At 29.0% G+C, this 26,919-nt stretch overlaps 2 protein-coding genes across 10 annotated transcripts in view; one reads left to right on the top strand and one right to left on the bottom strand.

Annotated features, from left to right (window-relative positions):
• Positions 1 to 26,919, top strand: part of LOC135959872 (antitrypsin-like) — a 64,280-nt gene that overhangs the window by 30,146 nt on the left and 7,215 nt on the right. For 2 of the 9 annotated variants that reach the window (XM_065510986.1, XM_065510976.1), the window contains exon 4: positions 508 to 809. The exons of 2 other annotated variants lie outside the window; for them this stretch is intronic. In XM_065510986.1, the coding sequence (XP_065367058.1) occupies positions 508 to 725 (218 nt within the window). In that variant the 3' untranslated portion in view covers positions 726 to 809. Of the gene's footprint in view, positions 1 to 507; positions 810 to 3,055; positions 3,230 to 9,192; positions 9,338 to 11,443; positions 11,670 to 14,575; positions 14,807 to 17,964; positions 18,269 to 26,919 lie in introns of those variants that run through there. 5 more of the 9 variants (XM_065510982.1, XM_065510981.1, XM_065510980.1 and 2 more) reach the window with 5 other exon arrangements.
• LOC135962124 (vacuolar protein-sorting-associated protein 36-like) lies at positions 22,684 to 24,158 on the bottom strand. Its single transcript, XM_065513875.1, has 3 exons — positions 24,016 to 24,158; positions 23,188 to 23,913; positions 22,684 to 23,132 (listed from the first exon to the last, which is right to left on the bottom strand). The coding sequence occupies exons 1-3, from the start codon at positions 24,109 to 24,111 to the stop codon at positions 22,749 to 22,751; spliced, it is 1,206 nt and encodes a 401-aa protein (XP_065369947.1). The 5' UTR covers positions 24,112 to 24,158; the 3' UTR covers positions 22,684 to 22,748.

Below are 26,919 nucleotides of genomic sequence, written 5' to 3'. Positions count from 1 at the left end.
AAATAGAAACGTTTTCATCAAGATTTAAAGGTTTATTTTCATTGCTTTACCCCTGCAATTTCTCGAAAACTACACAGGGTATTGGATACAGTTAAAATCAGTTTTAGTTTTGGCGTCACCAACATCATTGTAGACCTGTATAATAGCATTTATTAGAATCGAAAAACCATTTTTTTAACGTGGCTTAGTTTGTGTTAAAAATCTCAACTTTCCAGCTGCTGTTTTTCCAGAGTTATGCCAATCAAACTTGTTATTATCACTCCCTGGTGCTGGTCATTATACTCCTATAATCTTATAAATTTTGCTCCTATAATCCTACACATTTTGCATGCACACTACATATTTTATTTTCTGCTTTCTATCTTTAACACTTCTACAATTCTATCGTATTTATTTATTTTAAATTTCCTAATTACTTAACAATTAGTTTGGTTTTTTAGACTATTTTTAAACTCATTATATCTCTATTTATCGGTGAAATTTTTGTCTTTCGTCCCTCATATTTAGGCATGGTCATAAGAAAGAAACGAGCTCTTGTTGATTTAACTGAAATCAAAGAGTTCAAAATTGAACATCCATTTGTGTTTAAGATTCTACAGAACACTTCATCTGAAACATCAGCAGCATCTGCTACAAATTTAGTTTTATTTACTGGTCAAATTGGTGAAATTATTAATTCGGCCAGTTCCACAACCAGTACAAATGAAATCAAAGATGAACTTTAAAACATAAAACTGAAAATACTCGTAGCTTAAAAAAGATATTGTGTTTGGAATAATTAAAAGAAATATTTTGTAGTGCAAAGAAAACTGACTTTTATTGATTGATTTTAACACATGGAGGAAGATCCGTGTCTAAGATTTAGAAGGAGAATGTGAATGATTGTTTTTCTTATTTGTATGTGACTTTATCTCATTTTTTGTTTTAAATCAAATATTTTTCTTTTTTGGGGGTCTGTAGGTCTGCCGTCTATTAATTTGTGTCATTATAATGTTAATTTATTTATCATTCACCATGAGTGGCAAGGGTACATATAATTTCTACATTTTTCATTTGCTGTCCCATTAAGTTTCATAAATTCTGGATCGTTATAGATAGCGGAGTCGATATTGCCATGTCCGTCAATCTGTTGAAATTAACTTTCATGCATGATTGATACATCAATATATCCACTATTGTCCAATTATTGCTATTTAAATCGGAAAAATCTATCTTTAAATGGTGGAGATATAATCCAAAAACCACGACTTTTGACCAATTTTGTATCTAAATCTGAATTATTAAGTCATTAATATAGACAATATAGATATGTAATGCTAAACAATTCACAGACTTTTCCTACGACATATATAACACAGGTCAACATCAAAAAAAAAAAGGCTTCACTAACTAGATAGATTTGATTCATCATGGTAAAATAATGGTAAAATTTTTGAAATCTATGGATAGGTTTTTTTTTAAATTTTTATACCTTTCACCTTCGTGAGAAGATTATATATAAGTTTGTCATTCCGTTTGTAATTTCCCCAATATAATTTTCCGACCCTATAAAGTATATACATATATTCTGGATCCTTAGAGATAGCGGAGTCGATTAAGCCATGTCTGTCTGTTGAAATCAATTTTCTGAAGACCACAGATATCTTCTGGATCCAAATCTTCAATAATTCAGTTAGACATGCTTTCGAGAAGTTTCCTATTTAAAATCAGCAAAATCGGTCCACAAATGGCCGAGATATGAGGAAAAAACAAGGAGAACCGCGATTTTTGACCAATATCTGGATTACTAAGTCAATATTATAAACAATATGGCTATCTGATGACAGATATTTCAAAGACCTTTGCAATGACGTATATATTTTTTTTCACCAAAAAAAAAAAATAAATTTAAAAATCAAAATTTTTTTTTTTAAATTTAAAAACAAAAAAAATTTAAAATTGAAAAAAAAAATATTTTAGAAAAAAAAATTTTGTTTACCAAAAAATATTTAAAATTTGTATTTTGAAGTATAATTTGGTGAAGGGTATATAAGATTCGGCACAGCCGAATATAGCTCTCTTACTTGCTTTTTCTAAAATTGTGAATTTTTTTTTTTGTGAAAATGAGCGAATTCACTTAATATTGAATAAATTCGAAAAGAATCGAACGATTTTTAAGATCGATATCTCATGTTATTGCTATTATATGTGGGTTTAAAATAAAGCAATAAACCTGAACAATTTGTGCCATTTTCAATTTTTCATGAGTTTTTTAAAAGACAAAAATTTACTATTATATTTTACATGAAATACATACATATGTATATATATTTTTTTCTGCAATTTGTTTTTATAACTAAGAAACTACTGAACCGATTAAAACACAATATATAAACGAATTAAAGGTTATGTAAGTTTAAACTTTTCTTAGTTTATTTTAATAATATCGGACTAATCCTTTTTGAGTTATCATAAATTATGTAGATAAACGTCCAAAAAAAATTTAAAAAAAAAACTTCTCAATAGAATTTAAAATTTGGTCCATATTTGTACTACTGCAAAAACACAATATATAAAAATTGTGTAGTGGTTTAAGCCTCTAAAATTGTTTCCATTTTGCTGCCCTGTGTTATCTATTCATTATTGAATCATTAAATTTTTCCTTAATTCAAATTCATTATGGAATGGCTTAATAAAATGTATTGAAATGATGCTTTAGAAAATTTGTTCAGTTATTTTTTGAAATGATTAAAATCTCTGCATTTCAGCTAAAATATAAATCTGAAATTAATTTTAAAAAATCTGGTTATCGAGCTTATTCCTTAGACTAAATACTCTAACTAATACTTTCTTAAACTGGCATAAAAATTAAAATAGTAAATTGCGATTAATAACTATATTAGCAGTAGCGAGCATTTCGTCATTTCGATTCATGACAGAAAATATTACTCACTGTCCATTTTACTTCTAAACATAATACATAAGTACATATGTATGTCTCTATGTTGCGGATTTTATTATATTTTAATCTTATTTATTTTGTTTTTTTTTTTTTTCTTTTATTTTATACTACCAGTCATAAGTTATGATTGCTTATTTCCATGTTTTGAGGTCAATAAGCCATTCTCGATGCAAATCATCTCAAGACGATCAATAATAAAATATTTCCAGGCATCTATTGTAGATCCGACGTAAAAGCACAAAGTTTTCAAATAAATATTTTTTGAATTTGCAGAATACAAATATGAAATATTGGCTTTATTGCAGTACTTTCCAGGCTTGAAGTTTTATGTGCCGTTTTTCTATAGCGAACGAGTACTTTGAGTGGAAATTTTATATGTGTTTTGTTATTGTAACAAAAACAAAATACATGTAAAACGTCCACTCAAAACGCTCATTCGCTATAGAAAAACGGCACATAAAACTTCAAGTCTGGAAAGTACTGCAATAAAGCCAATATTTCATATTTGTATTCTGCAAATTCAAAAAATATTTATTTGAAAACTTTGTGCTTTTACGTCAATGTTTGTGATCAAAATTTGTGAATTTACTTAACACTGGCACAGAAAAAATATAAAATTATATATGTAATTGTTAATGTGTATAGCAACAGATTTATAAATTTGATGAAATAAATTCTGTATTAAACAAAACACTTTATGATTTTTCTTGTGTCATTTAAAAAACTAATTTTGAATTCATGTATATAGTTGAAAGACACACAAGGATTGAATAGAGTAATTGTTTGGTTCTCTTTTATAAGGAGCCGAATAAATTGTTCCATATTTAATATTAAGACACCATTTCTCAAAATTAGTTTACTAACGTTAGCCCTTATTGAGGGTTAAATCAAAGTAATTTTATTTAGATTTTGTTATACGTATGTATATTTTTCAACTGAACTATATTTATATCGAAAGAAGAACATTAACTACTAAATTTTAGGTATATCAAACAAAAAAGTAAAACTTTGTGAAAATGAGCGAATTGACTTAATTGTGAATAAATTCGAAAAGAATACATCGATTTTTATTGTAGATATCTCATTTTGTTCCTATTACATGTCGCTTTGCGATAAAGCAATAAGTCTGAACAATTTCAGCCGCTTTATATTTTTCAAGATTTTTTAAAACAACAAAAAATTGCTATTTTCACATAAAACATTTTTTTCGCTTCAATTTGTTATTATAACTCGGAAACTACTGAGCCGATTCAAACGCAATATATATGTGAAAATTTGTACATAGCAAGGGGAAAATGTTTTCAAAATTCAGTCAATCAAAAGTAGAACATTAACTAGCAAAAAACTAACATTTTGTGAAAATGAGCGAATTAACTTAATTGTGAATAAATTCCAAAAGAATCCATCGATTTTTATGATGGATATCTCATTTTGTTCCCATTACATGTGGCTTTGCGATAAAGCAGTTAGCATGACAAATTTTTGCCTTTTTCGATTTTTCATGATTTTTTTAAAATCAAATTTTTTAATATATTTTTTTGCTTCAATTTCTTATTATAACTCGGAAACTACTGAGCCGATTAAAACCCATTATATAAACGGATTTAAGGTTCTGTAAATCTAAACTTTTCTAAGTTTATTTTAATAATATCGGACTAACCTTCTTTGAGTTATCATAAATTATGTGGAGAAACGTCTAGAAAAATTCAAAATTTTTAAAAAAAAAAAAATAAAACTTCGCCATAGAATTTATAATTTGGACCATGTTTGTACTACTGGAACATCACAATACATCAAAATTGTGTAGTGGTTTAAAAAGCTCTCTAAAGTAATTTATAATATTAAATAAGTACCATTAGGAGAAAAAGTACCCATTTCGCTTTTCACTCTGGCACGCCCAGAGTGTGAGTTTTCAAAATATAAAATTTTGCGTACATTTTTTGTAATTCAGATACAAATCTGTATCCACATTTAAAAAAAAGTACCAAATTGTTTACCCGGATTTGTCCACAAGATACTTTCGTTTTTTATACTAAAAATCGATTTTTGGTACAAAATATGAAAGATCACAGATTGATTTGAAATGTATTTCACACTTTTTGGGTGTAAAAAATAGGGGTAAAAAATTTCCCGGACTTTTTTCCTTTCCGGAAGGAGATTAAATTTTTTTCATTCCCGGGAATTTTCTAATCTTTCTTTCTTCTATATATATAAAATACAAAAAATGTTTCTACCTATGTCCGTTATAGACTCTGAGACCATCCAACCGATTAGCTCCAAACTGGTATCATTGGAAAGGAAATTTTCTGAATATGGTTTTTGACACCTAAAATACTAGGTCCATTCGGTGATTTCGTAAAGAAGATTTTCGAATTTTCTCATACAAACATTTTTCATCTATATATATATAAAAATGGATGTATGTTCCGAGTGAACTCAAAAACGGCTGGACCGATTTTAATGAAATTTTCAGGGAATCTTCAGAATAGCCTAGTCAGATTTTTGATTTTCGTTGTGTGGGCGGAGGGTTGGAGCAAAATCAAATTTTTACATTATACCGCTAATGCCATCTATATATATAAAAAACCGTTGCACCGATTTTGATGATGTGTTCAGGGAATCTTCAGAATTGCCCAGCGGGTAACAGTGTATAGTCAGATTTTTAATATTCGGTCTGTGGGCGGAGGGGCGTGTAAAAATCCAATTTTTACATTATACCGCTAATGCTATATATTTCATAAAAATGGATGTGTGTATGTAAGTTCCGTATGGACTCAAAAATAGCTGGACCGATTTTGATAAAATTTTCACGGAATCTTTAGAAAAGCCTTTTGGGTAACAGTGTGTAGTCAGCTTTTTGATTTTCGGTCTGTGATAAACAATTTTGTTTACTCTTGCATATTAGGTGCATGAATAAGAAATCTCCATATGAAATCTACTTTTAATCAAAAAATTGTGATGTTAACAAGCTCGATGACCAAATACAATTGAAAGTGTCTGGCGAAACAATAAAATACAAATCGATTGACACAGTAATGAACGAAAAACAAGTCGTCAATTGTCCTACTTAATTTTTGAATTCATTGGAACCAGCCGAAATGCCACCACTTGTATTAACATTGATGGTTGGATTACCGACTTTTTCCGAGACTTTATATTAAAATCGAGATCGAGATGCAATATAAAACAGATGTTTTCTAAAGGCCAGCAACGCGGACGGGGTTCAGCTAGTATTTTTTTTATTTTTTAATAAATAGTCTAGTATTGTCACACTCATATTTTTCATCGATATAAAATCAATAAAATCTATTGTTTTATTAAAAAGCTTAAGAATTCCGACCATAGAAGTTGTAATAATAGACAGCTTAATAATTCCTTTTCAGCTGTGGCTGAAAAATTAATAATTTTGTTTAATAAAATATTCATATGTATGTTTATGTCAATTTCATGAAAAAATCTTCCAAAAATAAATAAAATGTTTACCCCTGAATTGTTCCAATTTTTTCAAAAAAGTACCAAATCTACATTTGTTATTTTTTTAAAAGCAATGAATACGATTTGAAATTTATTTCTATGCTTATTAATTTAAAACATACATGAGGTATCAAAAAAGTACCAAATTACAGTTTTCACCCGTTTTCTCCCCTAAAAGATTTGAACTTCAAAAAAGTACCAAATGCCTGTTTTCTTATTTTTTAAATAGATAAAGAAGCATTTGAAATTTTGTTTGTATCAACATATATTAGTTTGGAAGATATAAGGTTACCGAGTTTACCCGGTTGTACCCCCTAAACCTTCGAATTTCCTAAAGTTCCTTCTCAATGGATCTGCATAGAGAAAGGGGAATGTATACTTTTTGGCGTTTGGTCTGGGCGATAATGAATTAGTCCATCACACAATAAGTTATATTCAATTCAACTTGACTGAGATAATAATTTAGCCAAAATGAAATAACGAAATAATTGTAAAGGCAGTGTTATTCAAATAGTTTGTATTAAAATCTCAATTTTCATGGAAAATTGATGTTAGCACTTTTGGAAACTAATCTAATGCTATGATTCGGCCTTTACAACAAATATATTTTACATTTAATTTAAAAATATATTAATTTATCATTTTAGGTTTTCGTGTTTCTCATTGCTCCGTTGTTATACCAAAAATATTCAAAGCTGATCACGGATTTTACCATATAATTCACAGTAAAACTAACGAAATTATATTTTTTAAAGGCACTCAAGCATTTTTCAAATGAAAGCATTGATTACTATCTCAAGGAGCAATCATTAAACTGGAAAACCTATGAAATTCTTGAACATTCTTAAATTAAATTTATATTGCATTTGTTTTTAATAAATCATGTTGCAAATAAATTATTCTTTTTTTGATTTCAACTAATTGTAAATAATATTCTTAACTAATTTCACATTGTTTATTAATTCCCAATAAGCATTTTTACATTAATTCAAGTTGAAAGCAAGTGTAATTCAAGCCTTGAATTATAGTCAAGCAATTGAATTACAGTTGTATTACACTTTATTTCAATAGAATTCTCCAGTAATAAGGAAATATAAATTCAAGCAATATGTTTTTTGTTTGAAAAATATTTAATTTTTCAAATATTTTTCAAGTTTAAAGCGTAATTACACTTGCAATCAAGTCAAATTCCAACAAAATGTTCAAGTGCTTGAATTTTTTGGGGCTTTGATGCTTATTGGGTTGCATTTGAGTTCCATATAATGATTTAATTTAAAATCATTATATGGAACTCAGATACAATTTCAAATTTTCAAAATTTCATAATTCGAATTCAAAAAAATTTTACACATTTGTTGAAAGCACCTAAGAAAAAAATGCTCGAGAAATACTTTTTCGTGAAAATCGGAATAGGAGCATCTTGAGCAATGTATTGTAAGGGAATAAACAATCAATTGTAGAACAAAAGATACACAAACCAGCCTTCAAGTAGGAACTCATATCTTCTGTAAGAGATCAAATATATGATGGAAAAATGTAGCTACTTTTTTCAATAAATATTTGAAAATTTGAATTTATTTTTTAAGAAAAAAAAAAGATAAATCACGGTTTATTGTTAATGTTTTGTTTAAGCTTTGATATTTTTACAAATAAAGCTTGAGTGTCTGTAATTCTCAAAAACTCTATAGTTTTATTTCTATAATATCTTTAGTTTTTCTAAAGCCTTTTGGGAAAAGGTTTCCTGATGATCTGGCCTAAGCAACCAGTGAAATGCGCATAGGAACTAGCTTATCCCCCAACAATAAATTTCAGTGAATTTATCAAATTAAAAATTGGGAATTTAGCATAAAACAATATTACTTAAATACTAATTTTGTATTCCTGAATAACCTTTTTAAAAAAAAATATAATAATGACATTGTACAGCAATCTATTTTATGCAAAAGTTTGTTTACATAAATAATTACATTATGCAACAAATGAAGACTTTTGGAAAAACACAAGATCATGACAATATAGGTTCGACTCTACTACCAAAGGGTAGTAAAACCCTATACTCAGTTTGTCCATTTTGGTGACCGATTTTTTTTATGGGCCCCCAAAGTTTCTGAAAATCAGTGGGGCCTCTAAAAAAGGTGTCATCAGTTTTTGGTTAACAGCTAATTCACACGTTCAGAATGCATTGATATGTTCTCAAGAGTTGTTCAACTTTACCGTAGCTACAACTTTGCTAAATATTGTTAGTGAAAAATTAGGAGACCATGGAAGTTATTCTAAAAAAAGTAAAAAAAATGTTTCTTCCTATATTTTTTCAACAAAAATGCACGAAAAAGTTATTTTTTGGAAAAAATTATAACAAAATTTATTTGGCGGAATCTTAGCTATATTATTGCCATATAAAGTTAAGCCGTATCACAAAGTCTGAATTAGCTGTTAACCAAAAACTGATGACACCTATTTTAGATGCCCAACTGATTTTCAGAAACTTTGGGGGCCCATAAAAAAAAAATCGGTCACCAAAATGGACAAACTGAGTATAGGGTTTTACTACCCTTTGATAGTAGAGTCGAACCTATATAGTCATGATCGTGTGTTTTTTTCACTGTTGCACTGTGTTATCGGTTTTTGATGATCACCTGGAATAAGAATCATTTAGTTTAATTTATTTAATTAAGCAGAGTAGTATTTCACTATTTAATATGTAGCTTACAAGTCTAATAATCTAATACTACTAATTGGTAACTAATTTATAATAATATTATCTTAACTAATTATAGCTGTAATATGTGTGACGGAATCTCTAATGATTAATTTTGATGGACCTAAATATTTCAATGTTAATCGCAAATTTTACTACATTTTAAAAACTCAACAAAATATGCCTGTTTTTGTGGGAGAATTGAAATCTATTTATTAAATTGAACTTTATTTTTAAGGTAAAATACAAATTTTAAAAACGATTATTAATGAACATGTGAAAAATAAAATAATCGATTTTGAATAAATGCTTAACTATACTAAATAACAATAACATCATAATAATTGTTTAACTATGTTTGCTATTACAAAAGTTATGTAGGTTCAAATAAATATTTGAAAAATCTAAGATTGGCATAATTATGCATACTAGGATGACCCAAGGTGTAAAATTATTCTCCGTTATCACAAACTAAATGCTGAAAATTTTAGCAAAATCGAATAATGTTTGCAGGTCGAACATTTTATTTGAAGTTGTCGAGTATTTCGAAATATTTTCAAAAAAATTAAATGTTGAACAAAAAATTTCAATTAAAAATTGTTTCCTATAAAACCGAAAAGTTTTAATACAAAAAAGGAAAATGTAAAATAACTTTTTCTTTGATTCCTGAGATATTAGGAAAAAACCGGGACAACCTCGATTTTTGTCCTATTTTGTATCTATATCTGGATTACTAAGTCAAAGTAGATTTCAACGATGTATATAAGTTGACCAACATTGGGTCAAAATCCCCGATTTTTTTTCTGGGAAAAATTTTTTTGTTTTTAATATTTTTTTTTTAAATTAAATAAAAATTAAAAAAGAATTTTCAAATTTTTTTTTTTTTAAATTTTGTTTACCTAAAAATATTTAAACAATTTATCTTAAAGCATAATTTGGTGAACAGTATATAGAGGTATTGAACATTGAAACCTGGATGAGTAAGAAAATAGGTCTAACAGATAAGGCAAAAGAAGTCGAACAACTCTTTAAAAGAGCACCGAACACTTCTATCAGAAACGCAGCTCTTAAAGTTAAATGCTTTGATTCTTTTTTTACGCATATATATGAATGTAGTCCATAGGCCCATCATATTTAAAAAACCATAAAAAGATCGAGCAGAATTAAAAAAAATAATCAATAGACTTGAATATCTCTTCGACTAATAGCGTATTTTTTATAGATCTGTTCAAGGACTATTTATATTTAAATATTTAAATCAACTCAAAAGCATCTCACCTCCAACCATGATAAATTTCGTAACAATATATCTAATAGTTCCCCAGATACCGAATTATTTCCAAAAAAAAAAAAAACATTTCTAAACTACTGTGCAAAGCCAAACAGTTGTTAGACGATCGCGTTCGTGGTCGATTGTGAGCAAATGTGACACATATCTTGCGGAAAACTCATATCCAAGTGATCATTCAAAATTGAAACCACTGAGCCATGTCAGATGCCTATGGCTACCGAAAACTCACGCACTTTCAATCTCCGATCGGCCAACACCGTATCGTGAAATTTTCCATTGTTTCGGTTGTTGCTTTGGAAGTTGCTTATACGGCCACAAAGAAATTCAGTAAACTACTTTTTTACCACTTAAATTGATGGTGCAAAGATTCCACAGTATTTATCAACCTTAGCAGTGCTTACGAAACATGAAATTCAATTTTTTCCATTTTCGCCTCAAGTCACGCGATAGTCTGCTATCAATGGCTGTCAAACTAAATAACGTAGCAAATTTTGACAGGTGTCAACTGACAGATGCCTGTCTACAGGAGCAGTGTTGCACATTCAGATAAGAGGTGGGAAAGTAACGCACATTTGGAAGTTGCACTACAATACTTTTTAAAAATATTGCTACTTTGAACAAACACACGAAACTTCAAATAAAATGTGCTACCTCTAAACGTTGTATGATTTTGGTCAAATTTTCAACATTTGATTGATGATTGAGAGCAATTTTAGACCTTGGAGGCATGGAAAATCCAAAAAGTGCAAAATAAGAGCCATCCTAATGTACATACATATTTGCTTAAACACTGACTTTAGAGCTACACATTTCAACTTAATCTATGCAACAATTAAATGACTGATATCTGTTTGAAATAAACAGAAAGTATGCTTTATGTTCCAGCTATTTTCTTTATGCTTATGACCTATCCTATTCAAAATTCTATATTTATTATAAATAAATGTTTTATATCATTCATACATATCTTATTTACTTACTTGTCTTTGTGTTGTATAGTTTTATAACCGATTTACTTACGAATTTAATTTTTGAACAGCCATGCTAATGATGAAGTGCTCGCTGCCCATGTTTGAGGATCCACCCAAACATTTCAATATAAATAAACCATTTTATTATGTCTTGCAAAATATAAATGGAATTGTACTCTTTAAAGGAACAGTTAAACAATTTTAAATAAAATATGTAACATTAACATTATTGATATAATTGCACAAAAATCGTAAGCTTTTAAATAAAAAAAATTGTATTTATAATATGTGTAATTAGAATGGGTTTTTATTTTATTGTAGCAACAATAAATCTTATCACCCAGTTTCCTGGAATATAACTTGAAAAGGGTATAAATATTGTTTCGTGTTTGCCTTTTAAAAGTGATGGATTATTTCCTTTAAATAAACCGTATCTTTTTGATTGCAAATAAAAGCAGTTTAGTAGTTTACAATTGTAATAACTGTTTATTTATTTATAATTTCCAAGAATACAGCGACTATGATACACTGACTGACTGCAATTTTCTATTACTATTTATATACGCGGTGTCATTTTCTAGTAGTTTCATGAATTATCTATTTAACGTACAGAACAAGAATGTTCTATTTCTAGAGCTTTTAGCAGTTATGTTAATGTTAGCAGCTTTAACAGTTAATGTTGTTATACTTACAAACAATGTTAATAACAGCGTGTTAATAACATTGTTGATAAGAAGAAGTTTCGAGCACTGGAAATGTTTATAAACATGCTGAATGTTCCAAGAATCTTCGTAACAATATTTTGCCATTTATTACGATAAAGTTTCAAATCAGCATTAAATCCTTCATTGATTAATAGGATTTTCTGTTATTTCTATGAATAGAATTTAGCACAATTTGTTTTTATTCATTGTAGTTTATGGTTTACATCTATTTTTTGTTATATTTAATTTTTAGCGGACATGTACTCGATGCCCAAACATTTTAATAGTAATAGACCATTTTATTGGACCTTGATAAATAGAAATAAAGTGGTATTCTTTAAAGGAAGTGTAGAACTATTTTAAATGAATAGTGTGAAAAATGATCTACGATGAAATCAGACATCTTGATTTTAAATAAAATATTGTATACTTAAAAATTATTTTTTTTTTTAAATTAAAATAAAGAAACATTTTATAGAACAGAGTCTACTTTTAATTTAATTATTGTATATGACGAGAATCTTTGCAAATTATTTGCTCAAATAATTTGCAAAGATTCATGTTGACAGGAAAGTTTTAACATTTCTCGATTTCAGTAAAATCTTTAGCATATATCTCCAATGATTTGAGTAATAATAAGCAGGATTTCTTCAACTATTGCGCTCATAGAAATCCTTCGAAATCGAATCGGAGGTTTGGTAAACTAACAAAAGGCATTGAAGAAATTTTATTCGGCTATCATTCTCTCTTAAATTTTTAGAATTTCTTTAACACATAGAATTTCTCCTCTTCCATAGAAACGGTAATTTTCGGTAATGGAATATTAATACAACCGCCAAACTCCTCAAAATTAGAAAAAATAATTTATAAAAAAACTCGCTATTATACAGGGTGAGCCAACTTTCTCTGATTGATTTTAAATGTTTATTACTTTTTATACCCACCATCAAAAAAGATGAGGGGTATAGTGATTTTGTTTTTCCGTTTGTAACATAACGAAATATTGGTCGTAGAACCAAAAAGTATATATATTCTGGGTCTTCATATGATTATATGACGATCTAGCTATGTTCGTCTTTATATCTGTTGATATATTTTGTTTGGGCAATAAATATGTTGATTATGCGGCTATCCTTATAAAATCTTGCACAAATTAGTTCTAACAATTCTGAAATAATACTTCTAAGTATGGCGAAAATTGGGCAATATTTGTCCGTAGCCTCCTTTGAGCTCTATGCACTTTGTCCAATGTTTCGCCATTTTTTATCCTTTCCGAAAAATTAGATTTGTCGAGATCATCAAAACAGGTATTTTTTGTGATTAAAATAAGAAATCAAGAAATAGTCACACTGTGCTAAATCGGATGAGGAGCATTTCGTTGCTAAATTCATGGATTTTTGCCATGGAAACTGGGCAAATGCAGCCATCTAGCGGAAAGCTTTCTCATAGCCAAGTGATCATTGAAACCATTGAGCCATGTGAGATGCTTCCACAATCTCTCGCACTTTCAATCTCCGATCGGCCAACACCATATCATAATTTTTCTCAGTTTCGGTTGCAGAGACCTCCATTGGGTGTCCAGAACGTTCGGCATCATACGTGCTTGTACTGCCACAATGAAATTCAGTAAACCAATTTTTTACCATTGAAAATGATGGTGTAGAGCTCCCATAGTATTTATCAAGTTTAGCCTTTATTTTAGTGATGAAAAATATAGTAAATATTTTGTGCATGTGAAAATTGTGTTACTTTGGAACAGAATTATTGGATTGAATGGCATTGTGTACGAAAACATTATCCAACAGCTAGAATGTAAAAAAAGTCTTCGTTTGTTCCAAACATTTAACTTTCATTCAACAATTTTAGAATTAAAATTTATACAATTTGAAAAAACAAATTATTAAAACTTTTGTTGAACTTATTTTTATTTGACATTTTTATCAAATATAAATTTTCTGTATAAACTTGCACAAAATTGAAAAGGTGGATTCATGAAACACGTCGCGCAAATTTATGCGTTTAAATAATAATATTTAATATTTTTATTGGATTTCTTAAACATCTAATTTATAAAATATTTTTGTAAATATTGCCACTATGAACAAAAACTCGAAACTTTAAATAAAACGTATGTCCTCTAAACATTTTAGGATTTTGTTTAAATTTTCAGCATTTGGTAGACGACTGAGAACAATTTTCGATCTTGGGGGCATGAAAAATCCAAAAAGTGCAAAATATGAGCCATCCTACTGTATTAGGTTTTATGACGTAAATAATGTCTTTAAAGCTAAACATTTCAACATAATTTCTATCAAAACTAAATGACTGATATCTGTTTTAAGGTTCTAGGTATTTTCTTTATGCTTATGACCTATCCTTTTCAAAATTGTATATTTATTATAAATTAATGCTTTATACATATATGTTATTTGCTTATTTGTCATTGTGTTGTATAGTTATATAACCGATTTACTTACAAATTTAATTTTTGAACAGGCATGCTAATGATGACCTACTCGATGCCCATGTTTGAGGATCCTCCCAAACATTTCAATATAAATAAACCATTTTATTATGTCTTGATAAATACAAATAGAATTGTACTCTTTAAAGGAACAGTCAAAGAATTTTAAATAAAACGTGTAACATTTTTTGATATAATTGCACAAAAATCGTAAGCGATTACTTTTAAATAAAAAAGTGTATTTTTAATATGTTTAATAATAATGCGTTTTTGTTTTATTGTACCAAAAATAAATTCTATTTATTAAAATATCACCCAGTTTCATGGAATATAGCTTGAAAAGGGTATAAATATTATTACGTTTTTACCTTTTAAAAACTGTGAATTATTTCCTTTAAATAAACCGTATTCTTTTGATTGCAAATAAAAGCAGTTTAGTAGTTTACAATTATAACAACTATTTAATTATTTTAATTTACACAACAACAGTTTAAATAGTCACTCTCTTTTATTACATACACTTCAAAAACACACCTTATAATGTCCAAGAATACAGCGCCTATGATACACTGACTGACTGCAATTCTCTATTAGTATTTATATACACGGTGCCATTTTCTAGTAGTTTCATGAATTATCTATTTAACGGACAAAACTAGAATGTTCTATTTCTAGAGCTTTTAGCAGTTATGTTAATGTTAGCTGTTTTAACAATTAATGTTGTTATACTTACATAATAACATAATAACATTGTTGATGAGTAGAAGTTTCGAGTACTGGAAATGTTTATAAACATGCTAAATGTTCCAAGCATCTTCGTAACAATATTTTGGTATTTATCACGATAAAGTTTAAAATCAGCATAAAATCCTTCACTGATTAATAGGATTTTCCGTTATTTCTATGAATAGAATTTAGAACAATTTGTTTTTACCCATTGTAATTTATGATTGACATAAATTTTTTGTTAAGTTTAATTTTTTAGCGGACATACTCTTAAAGTTGTACTCGATGCCCAAACATTTTAATAGCAATACACCGTTTTATTGGACCTTGATAAATAGAACTAAAGTGGTATTCTTTAAAGGAAGTATAAAACTATTTTAAATGAATCGTGTAAAATAATATTGTTACGTTTTAACCTTTTCAAAACGTTTGGTTTATTTCCTTTAAATAAACCGGATACTTTTGATTGCAAATTAACGCCATTTAGTAGTTTAAAAATTGTAACAACTCTTTATTTATTTAAAAATGTACAACAACAACAGAATTAAATAGTCAGTCAGTGTTTTTTTATACACGTTTATAAATTTGCAGAAATAAAGACACACTTTATAATGTACACGAATTTACTTGAAAAACACAACACACTTTAAGGCACTCAGTTGATGTTTATTCGAAAAGCGTCTCTGATAAACTGACTGCAACCTCTGCGACTATTTATAACACTGCCATCTGCACTCCAGATTGTTCTTTAATCGTCAAAATTCGAATATTCTAGATCTTACTAGTACATACGCCATCTGTGGTGTACTTTCTACAATGTTATTTAACTTAATATTCGAATTCGAATACAGCGTTGCCAACTTACTATCAAATCAACTGAAAGCTTTTATTTAATAATGCCAACAGATATGTTACAGTTTGCTATTACAGCACTGTTAATTTGAAAGCATTATGCTACTTGTAAATCAGCCCTTAAAATCGTTATATTTGAATTCAAGTACAATTTCGTAACAATATCTACGATGTAATCAGTCAGCTTGACTTTAAATAAAATATTGTAGGTATATTTAAAAATTAAATATTTTTTTAAATTAAAATAAAGAAACATTTAATCTACTTTTAATTTAATTATTGAAAATTACGATAATATTTGCAAATTATTTGCTAAAATTTTAGGTTAATTTAATTAATGATAACAACATAACTTCAATATTTAATAGGAAAGTTTTAACGTTTCCCGATTTCACTTAAATATTTAGCATACATTTCCAATGAATTGAATAATAATAAGCCGAATTTCTTTAACTGTTGCATTCTTAGAAATCCTTCGAAATCGAATCGCAGTTTTGGTAAACTAACAAGAGGCATTGACCTAATTTTATTTGGCTATCATTCTCTCTTAAATTTCTTTAACACAATTTTTAAAATCGAACTTTTGTACTATTTTTTGCTTCTCCCTTTCCATGGAAACGGGTAAACATAATCAGATTTTACTTAAATACAACCGCCAAAATCCTCAAAATTAGAAAAAAATAATTTATAAAAAACTCGCTATTATAAAGGGTGGGCCAACTTTCACTGATTGATTTGAAATGCATTTTTACAATCAAAATAGATGAGGGGTATAGTGATATTGCTTTCCGTTTGTAACATATCGAAATATTGGTCGTAGAACCAAAAAGTATATATATTCTGGGTCCTCATCAGATACTAACACGATCTTGGTATGTCCGTCCGACTGTCTGTATCTGCCGAATCTTATATTATACTTTAAAATTATAAATATTTTTAGATAATCATATTTTCATTTCAAAATTTCTGAATGAAACAAATTTTATACCAAAAATGTTTTATTTCAAAATTCAAAATTCCATTTTTTTTTTTTTTTTTTTTTTTTTTTTAAAATTTGGGTTAAAAAATATTTTTCCCGATTTTGATACATTGCTGGTCCGACTTACTATGGCGTTGCAAAGGTCTTTGAAATATTTATAATTAGATATTCATATTGTCAATATGACTTAGTAATTCAGATATAGATACAAATAGGTAAAAAATCCTTATATCTCTGCCATTGTGGGCCGTTTTTCTCGAATTTTTAATAGCAACCGAACCGGGTCTTTAGCGAATATATTGATGTATGAATCATGCATGTAGATTGTTTGGGGGCTACGGAAAGTTGATTTCAACATGCAGACTTTCAAATCCGCTATCTATAACGATCCAGAATATACACACAGCCTCAAAAGTGAGTAAACACCTGTAAATTTGTCGATTTTTTATGATCATGAAAAACATTATAGTCCGACTTAAATCATTGTTTATCAAACCAATCTCCAACAGACCGAAACTTTTATATTTTAAACGATAGATAGATTTTAAAATTTTCATTATCTTAAAAAAAAACAAATAATTTTTGGTGTTTACTCACTTTTGAGGCTCACTGTATATATTTTGTGGGGTCGTAAATGCAAAATGTAGAAATTACAAACGGAATGACAAACTTATGTATAACCTTGCCACTCATGATGAAGGGTATAAAAGTGTTATAAGCATTTCAAATCAGTCAGTCAAAGTTGGCCCACCCTGTACATACTTACTACTGATAAGTTCTTTGTAAATTATATGCTAAATATATGAATTTGTCGTAATTATATGTCTTTAATAATAATAATTTCATTAATTTATTTTTTAACAGGCATGACCATGCAGTTGTACTCGATTCCTCAACCACCCAAAAATTTTAATATCAATAGGCCATTTTATTGGACCTTGATGAATGCAAATAAAGTGGCAATATTTAAAGGAAATGTAAAACTATTTTAAAGTAAATCTTTTAAAATTATATTAATGATGTAATCGACAGTTTAATGTCTTCCACTTTTCTTAATACGAAATTGGATTTTGTACGAATTTTTTTTAGAAATTTTATCTTAAAGTAAACTTTGGTGAAGGGTATATATGATTAAGACAATTAAAAAAAATTTAAAAAATGGAAAAGTCGACTTTTTGTTTTATTGGCACAAGTTTTAGAATTTAAATATTTTAAAAATTACAAGAAACAAAAATTTGTAATAATAGATTCAACTCCAAGTATTTGATTCTTATAAAATTGATTAGGAAATTTCAATATAACTTATTCCCAATAAGTATTTCTACTGGAATTCAAGTTGAAAGCAACTGTAATAGTCAAGCAATTGAATTATACTTTATTTCAATTGTATTCTTCAGTAAAAAGGAAACATAAATTCAAGCTATATGTTGTTTGTTTGAAAAATATTTAATTTAAAAATATTTTTTTAAAGTCTAAAGCATAATTACATTTGCATTCAAGTCAAATTCCAACAAAATGATCTTGAAGTGCTTGAATTTTTGGGTTTTTGGTGCTTATAAGTTCCACCAAAGTCTTTTGTCAATACAGGCTTTAAATCGGCTTAAATGATATAACAAGATGTAATAAGTCTTAAAAATGCACTTAGCGTCTTTTGCACTCAAAGCTAACGATATATATATTTTTTTTTGTGTGTATTTTCTGTGTATATTTCTTGTATGGTTTTTATATATTTTTTGTTTTTATTTGATTTCATTTTTGCCTAGTAATACGAATAAAAAACCGATCATTCAATAACATGCCGCCACCAAAACGTTTTACTGTGAACAGACAATTTTATTTCACGTTGTCAAATACTAATGAAATTGTATTATTTGAAGGAAGTATTAAGGAATGTTAATTAAAAAAAAAAACTATATAAAATAATTAAATCATATTAAAGCATTGTCAAGTATTTTTCTTTTGTATTTATGTAGCTATTAATAAATAAACTGATATCTAATCTGCAGTAAATGTAATTTAAATGGTTGCGATATAGGGTCGCCATACGGCTTGAATGAGCAAGCTAAAATATAATATGTCAAGCTAAAAAGTTTGAAGCAATTAAAAAGAAATTTAAATATATTTAATAACCGAAACCGGAAATCGTTTTTTATTATTGCTTCAAAAACCGACTGGTTTCCAATATTTAATATTTTCGAATAATTCGACATGCCGGTTTTTATAAATAATTTTTCAAAATGTGTTTTTAATAAAACCGGTTTCGGTTTTTGTCTTTTAAAAAATCCATTAAACGGTTTCGGTTTTTGTCTTTAAAAAAAAAAAACTGGTTAACAGATTTTAACATACAATTTTACCTTTTTTCGTGAGAAGGATATATATAACAATATAATTTTCCGACCCTATAAAATATATATATTCTGGATAAATATAGAAGCAGAGTCGATTAAGACATGTACGTCTGTCTGTCTGTTGAAATCAACTTTCCGAATCCCCCAAATAACTTACATACACGATTCATACATCAATATCTCCGGAATTCTCGGTTGCTATTTAAAATCAAGAAAATCGGTCCACAAATGGCTGAGATAAAAGGAAAAACCAGTACAACCATGCTTTTCGACTTATATCTGGATTACTAAGTCATTAATATAGACAATATGGATATCTAATGATAGATACACTCAGGTCTCGTTTTATACGGATTCAAATTTATGCGATTTTTAAATCAAATTTTTTTTTAGAATTTTAAAAGATTTTGAAATTTTAGATGGAGCCCTTAAGGGCCTTACCTTTTTACCATTTTTAAATTAAACCAATTTTGCATCACTGATATAATGGTTATAGTTTTGTTTTTTACAAAATCAAATTCTTAATATAGATTCAGATACGGAAAGAGAATTAAAGATTCATCGCGGACTGACTGATCTGTTTTCCGGATATCAAGATTTGCATAAGCAACTTAAAAATTCAAAATCGCAAAGTTTAATGACAAATTATTTTGCAAGAAAAGAAGCAATTTTAAGTTCTTCGATTTCGTCCCCTATTCGCTAGATTAATTCTAGTGATGAAAATGATATTTTACCATATGATGACAATATGATTATATCATCTAGTGATGATAATAAGCCATAATAGGTAAAGCTGTAAAGTGTTTATAATTGTAGAATTAAGTAAATTTTAGAAAATAGGTTTTGATCTTCTACCGCAACCATTGTCGAAACTTGGAATAACAATATTTTTCAGCTATGTGTTGTTCGGGATTTGGTAAATAATCCCGAAATCCCGACCCGGGGTTTGCAAACCTGTTTGCAAATACTTATAACAAATCTGCAAGTATTTTCCTCTTGTTCCTTCAGAAATAAAGTGATATATTTCTTTTGCAAGTTGCAAATCTACATTATAACTTGGTTTCGTTATTGTTATTTGAATTTATTAATAATATCTTTTAGCCTTTGAGCAATGGAAATATTTTCATTTTGTTCGAGCTCCTCATCTGAGATAAAATCAGTTTCGTTTGAAGAGGATTTAAATTGAGTCTTGTTAGATAACTTATAAAAAAAAGTTAAGAATTGATTTTCCAGAGCCCCACTCAAGGAAAACCAAAAATACCGCTTTTTTATTAACTATGTTGTAGCAGGAATTGAGCTTAAGAACTTTGCTGAACATCACTTTGCACACAAATTAAAATCTAACTATTCGCCTATCAATGACCTAAGCACACATATTTTTATATACTTAAAGTTCTAGCTATGATCCTTATGCTTAATGTTCGCACGCCTATTCTAAATTCTATATTCATTATAGTTCAAACATTTTAAATCACTCATACTAATGTTACCCTACACGTATTTAAATATTTGTATTTTTTTCTAATCCATTTATTTAAAAATTAAAATTTTTGAACAGCAATGATTATGGCATGTACGATGGTCATGTATGAGGAACCGCCTAAACATTTCAATATAAACAGACCATTTTATTACATCTTGTTAAATACGAATAAAATTGTACTCTTCAAAGGAACAGTCAATAAGTTGTAAATAAAATATGTAACAACATTATTGATATATGTAATTGCACAAAAATTGTAAGCGGTTAGCGCTTTAAAAAATTGTTGTATTTATAATAAAGTTTAATTAGCTTGAAGATAATTTGATGTGGCAAATGTGTTTTTAATGTATCAACAACGAAATAGTTGAAATCGGTCCAAAATATCAACTAGTTACCAGGAATATAGCTTGAAGAGGGGATAAATATGCCGGTATTTTTCAAGACAAATTTCACATGAGTTATACCCAAGAAACATATTGTTACGTTTTAACCTTTTCAAAACGTTTGCTTATTTCCTTTAAATAAACCGGATACTTTTGATTGCAAATAAAAGCCGTTTAGTAGTTAAAAATTGTAACAACTCTTTATTTATTTAAAAATGTACAACAACAACAGAATTAAATAGTCACTCAGTGTTTTTTTATACACGTTTATAAATTCGCTGCCATCTGCACTCTAGATTTCTCTTTAACTGTCTAGAGGTTTCTAATACTTACGCCATCTGTGGTGTACTTTCTACAATGTTCTTTAACTGAATATTCGAAATCGAATACAGCGTTGCCAACTTACGATCAAATCAACTGAATGCTTTTATTTAATAATGCCCACAGATATGTTACAGTTTTACAGCACTGTTATTTGAAAGCATTATGCTACTTTTAAATCAGCCGTTAAAATCGTTCTATTTTAATTCAAGTACAATTTCGTAACAGTATTGTTGACTTTGGCTTCAACAGTTTGTCATTCCGTTAGTAATTTCAACACTTGCGACTTCATAAAGTATATATAGTCGGGATCGCTATAGATAACACAGTCGATATAGCCATGTCTGTCAAATTTCCGAAGCCCCAAATAATTTATATATATCCGCTATTATACGGATTCGGTTGCTATTTAAATTCGGGAAAATGGGCACACCAATGTATGAGTTATAAACAAAAAATAATGATTTTGAGAATTTATTATAAACCTTTTATAAATTTAAAAATTGATTATAAATAAGGGGGTACATCTTTGTCAAGTACAAGGTATTTCAAAGACTTTATTCCAACGACTTTTATCCATTGTTAAAATTTGGAAGGACAATGTGCCAGTTTCCGGGAAAATATTATAAGCATGAAGAAAGTATGCGAAAACACCTTTAGACTACCTTTAATTTTTTTTTTAATTTTAAAATTTTTTTTAATTTTACTCAAAATTCTTAGATTCTATTACAAAATCTAAAATCTTAAAGAAAATATAAAATCCTTAAGAGCATTTCTTTTATTTTTTAAAATTTCTTTGTAAATTATGTGTTAAACATGTGTATCGTTTTGTAGCTTTTTACTCATTTCTTTTATTTAATTTTTTAACAGACATTTGCACTGGGTTCGTCTCGATGCCCAAAAAATTCAATATCAATAGACCATTTTATTGGACCTTGATGAATACAAATAAAGTGGCAATATTTAAAGGAAATGTAATCCTATTTTAAATGAATCATGTAAGATTATATTAACAATATTGTGTTTGGAATAAAGACAAAGAGTATAATTTTAATTTACTAAAAGTATTTATTTGAAAAGAAAATAAAAAGTTTTCCGGTCTCTCTTTAATGGTTAACCAGAAGGAGTGTTTAGAATAAAGTTTGGGTAGAATCTTAAACCTTCTAACGACTGATCCCTACATAATTTCCCTAGACGCTCCGCAGCCAACAAACGCTCTTTAGCTAAAAGCAATGAAATGTTGCGTAACTTTGATAGTTCTTCAACTGCCAATGAGGTAGATTTGTGTACTAAATCGAAAGTATCAGATGCTGTTAATTGATCGTCTTGCGATTCTAACTGCAATACCATAGCTCCACTAGGAAAATAACGCAAGTTGATAGGACCATTTAGTAAACGACATGCGTTGAGCAAATCTTCTGGAGAGAGTAATTCCAAACCACGAGCACGATTAACACGACAATATACGTCAGCTAAAGACATCATTCCTCCAGATTCCTATAAATTATTTTTCTTTAAAACTATGTACAGACATATTAAAATATTTGTATACCTCTAAAGGATCCAGTAGCATAATACATAATTGTTCTGCTAAGCTTTTATAGTATTCCGACTCATTTGAGAATCCTTCTCTAGTTACAGGGTCATCTATACCCAAACTTAAAAGATAGGACTTAAAGCGTACGGTCTCATCGTTCGAAATGTCTCCTTTTTGAGAACGTATTTTGTCACAGATTACCCGCGATATGCAGACCATTTCTTTTGCCATTCCCATCAGCACTCTAAGATCTTGGAAAGCTAAAGCAATATTTTCGTCTGTTTCTTTCGTTTTTTGCTCTATTGCTTTTTCAATACCACCAATACCAGTACGCATTCTTAGCCTAGTTTCTCTTGTTATATTATCTTGATGTGTAACGTCCTCCTTTTGGTTATTTTCGATTTCATTACTGATTGGTTTTACATTCCAAAATTTAGCTTCTAATGTCTCTTTCAATGCAATCGAAAATTCTGGCAGCACACCATGTTTCCCGGAGAGTTTTATGAATGCATTTGTACTATTATCTAGAGGTCCAGGCAATTTGTTGCTGTCTGGTTGTCGCAAATGTAAAATCAAACGTGTTTTACGACCAAATATAAAATTACTTGCCTGCTCTTCACTAACAGAAATCACATACTTTAAATTTAGACATAAACAAACAGCCGCTTTTGCAATATCTCCGGCTCTTCCCCAAAACAATCGATGTGATGTTAATACTAAGTCACCTTCCTCAAATTGAGTCTAGACAAAACGGAAACAGATGTGAATAATCAGACAATTTACATACTATGTTTGTAGAATCTACAATATAGATGGATTCTTCGGGATGTTTCTACTTCTTACTTTTTGGTCACCATCGTATAATTTTATCTGTGATTCTCTACTAACAAACACTTCATTTTCATTTAATCTGGCCTCTATATATTCAAAGCGATTCATTTAAAAAATACTGAATACAAATTATAGAAATATGCAAATTATTACTACATATAACACATATGACATATAATACAAGGCGAATCTATAGAAGGTGACGACAGAACTACAACAAATACAACATGTACAAAAACAACAGGTATTTTGTTTTTGTAAAAAGATAAGCAAAGTAAATTAATAAAGTAGCGACAGTACTACAACAAATACAACATTTACAAAAACCACAATTAATTTTGTTTTTGGTTTAAGGTCTGAGCTGTCAAAGTTGCCTGTTGTTGTTTTTGCTTTTGGGCTTGTTGTATTTTTCGCCACAACAACCACAAGTGAATTGACAGTTCAGACCAAAGTAAATAAAATAGTCAGCTGTTCTACTGAGTCTACTTTATTAATTTACTTTGAAGATAAGTGAACTGTCAAAGTTGCCTGTGGTTGTTTTTGCTTTTGGGTTTGTTGTATTTTTCGCCACAACAAACACAAGTGAATTGACAGTTCACTTGTCTAAACTGAATAAAAAAAATAAACAGCTGTTCTTCTGTCGTCACCTTCTATAGATTCGCCATGACATAATAATACATATATATACGACTTGAGTAAAAACAAATTCTATAAGGCGATTAAAGTTCCGAAAAACAACAATAAAAATACAAAAGCAATAGCCTTTTTGTTTTTGTAAACAGATCTTTACGTTCAAAGTCAGTATGTATTTGTTCTAATTATTTTTGTTTTAACAATGAAAACAAGTAGGTTTGACATTTGTATAGTACAGTCATGCCCAAGCCATATACTCTTGGTACTCTTTTGTTTTTGTAATTGCTCTTAGCTATAGGCTGTGTGTTTTGTATACTCACTAGAGCACTCAGCACAAGGCGAATCTATAGAAGGTGACGACAGAACTACAACAAATACAACATATACAAAAACAACAGGTACTTTGTTTTTGTAAAAAGATAAGTGAACTGTCAAAGTTGCCTGTGGTTGTTTTTGCTTTTGGGTTTGTTGTATTTTTCGCCACAACAAACACAAGTGAATTGACAGTTCACTTGTCTAAACAACCGAATAAAAAAATAATCAGCTGTTCTTCTGTCGTCACCTTCTATAGATTCGCCTTGACTCAGCACTAGCAATACCAAGGCGAATCTATAGAAGGTGACGACAGAAGAACAGCTGATTATTTTTTTTATTCAGTTGTTTAGACAAGTGAACTGTCAATTCACTTGTGTTTGTTGTGGCGAAAAATACAACAAACCCAAAAGCAAAAACAACCACAGGCAACTTTGACAGTTCACTTATCTTTTTACAAAAACAAAGTACCTGTTGTTTTTGTATATGTTGTATTTGTTGTAGTTCTGTCGTCACCTTCTATAAATTCGCCTTGAGCAATACAAAATACACAAACAACTTTGTCTTATTATTTTTTTGTCGTTCTTCACTGAATACACGCATGTTGAAAGCAACAACACTTTCGTATGCTTTGCTGGTAAACATTGACGACTGCGATCATCCATGTAGATTTTGTTTATCGTATGATAATTTAAAAATGTGTGTGTTGAAACTGAGTTTTTTTTCTTTTTTCTTTGTATGAATTGGTTTTAGCAACAACAAATATTGAATAAAAAGTAGCTTTTCTTTAAATGTATTGGTGTTTACTCTTCCATAAGGAATTTGTGGACACCCCTGGTATAGTACAACAATTTAAAAATATGTAGTTGTATCCAAAGTATATTTATATAAATATACTTTGGTTATATCCAAGTCGAATTCATACAAGGTGGTGGCAGTTCTACAAAAACAACGATTGGTCTTAACAAATGCCAAAAAACCAAAATGAATAATTAAACAAATAAGTATTTAAACATTATATAGTGTAGATAATTGAATAGTGAGGGCTTTACTTATTTATGTAAACAATAAATATTTTGTTAATACGATTAGAATATGTGGATATTTAAATATAAAAACAAGCTCAAGGTGCATTTAATAAGGTGCCATCGGCAGCACAGCTGATTATAGAAATAGTACGCACAAATGTCAAACTACATATATAAAAAATATTCGCCCGTACGCCCGTATGTCAAACTCTATATATAAAAAATAAGTGAATTCGCCTGTATTTATTTCAATTCGCCACTGCTGTCACCTTGTTAAATACGCCTTGAACAAGCTCAAGGCGTATTTAACAAGGTGACAGCAGTGGCGAATTGAAATAAATACAGGCGAATTCATTTATTTTTTAAATATGGAGTTTGGCATAATGGCGTTCCGGCGAATATTTTTTATATATGCAGTTTGACATTATCGCGTGCTAGTTCTGTAATCAGCTGTTCTCGTGAGGTTACCTTATTAGATTCGCCTTGAACAAGCTGTTAGAACTAATAAGCGAAAAAAAAATTATCAGCTGTTAGACTGACTCCACCTTGTATAAATTCGACTTGGTACATATGTCATGGGCAACATAGTGACAAAACATTAAGCAATTGGCAACGCTATAAAATTTATATGAAAAGTGAGAGCATGAAGTTAGCGATTTTAGGTTAACAAATTGATGGAATTGATAGACTTCAACGAGTCAGTTGGTTACTTGTTTGATATACAGGACATTTTAGTGAATGATATACATACAGTAAACCACGGCGAATTCATACAAGGTGGTGTCCAAGGCGTATTTAACAAGGTGACAGCAGTGGCGAATTGAAATAAATACAGGCGAATTCACTTATTTTTTATATATAGAGTTTGACAAACGGGCGTACGGGCGGATATTTTTTATATATGTAGTTTGACATTTGTGCGTGCTATTTCTATAATCAGCTG

The sequence above is a fragment of the Calliphora vicina genome, chromosome 5 (assembly GCF_958450345.1).
Source record: "Calliphora vicina chromosome 5, idCalVici1.1, whole genome shotgun sequence".
Classification (NCBI taxonomy): domain Eukaryota; kingdom Metazoa; phylum Arthropoda; class Insecta; order Diptera; family Calliphoridae; genus Calliphora; species Calliphora vicina.
This window is presented reverse-complemented; position numbering and strand designations above follow the sequence as displayed.

Coding starts and splice junctions, on each gene's coding strand:
- LOC135962124 (XM_065513875.1), bottom strand. CDS start 24,111: ATGAATCGCTTTGAATATATAGAGGCCAGATTAAATGAAAATGAAGTG. Junction 23,914..24,015: donor TATACGATGGTGACCAAAAA/GTAAGAAGTAGA, acceptor CGTTTTGTCTAG/ACTCAATTTGAGGAAGGTGA. Junction 23,133..23,187: donor TGCTACTGGATCCTTTAGAG/GTATACAAATAT, acceptor AATAATTTATAG/GAATCTGGAGGAATGATGTC.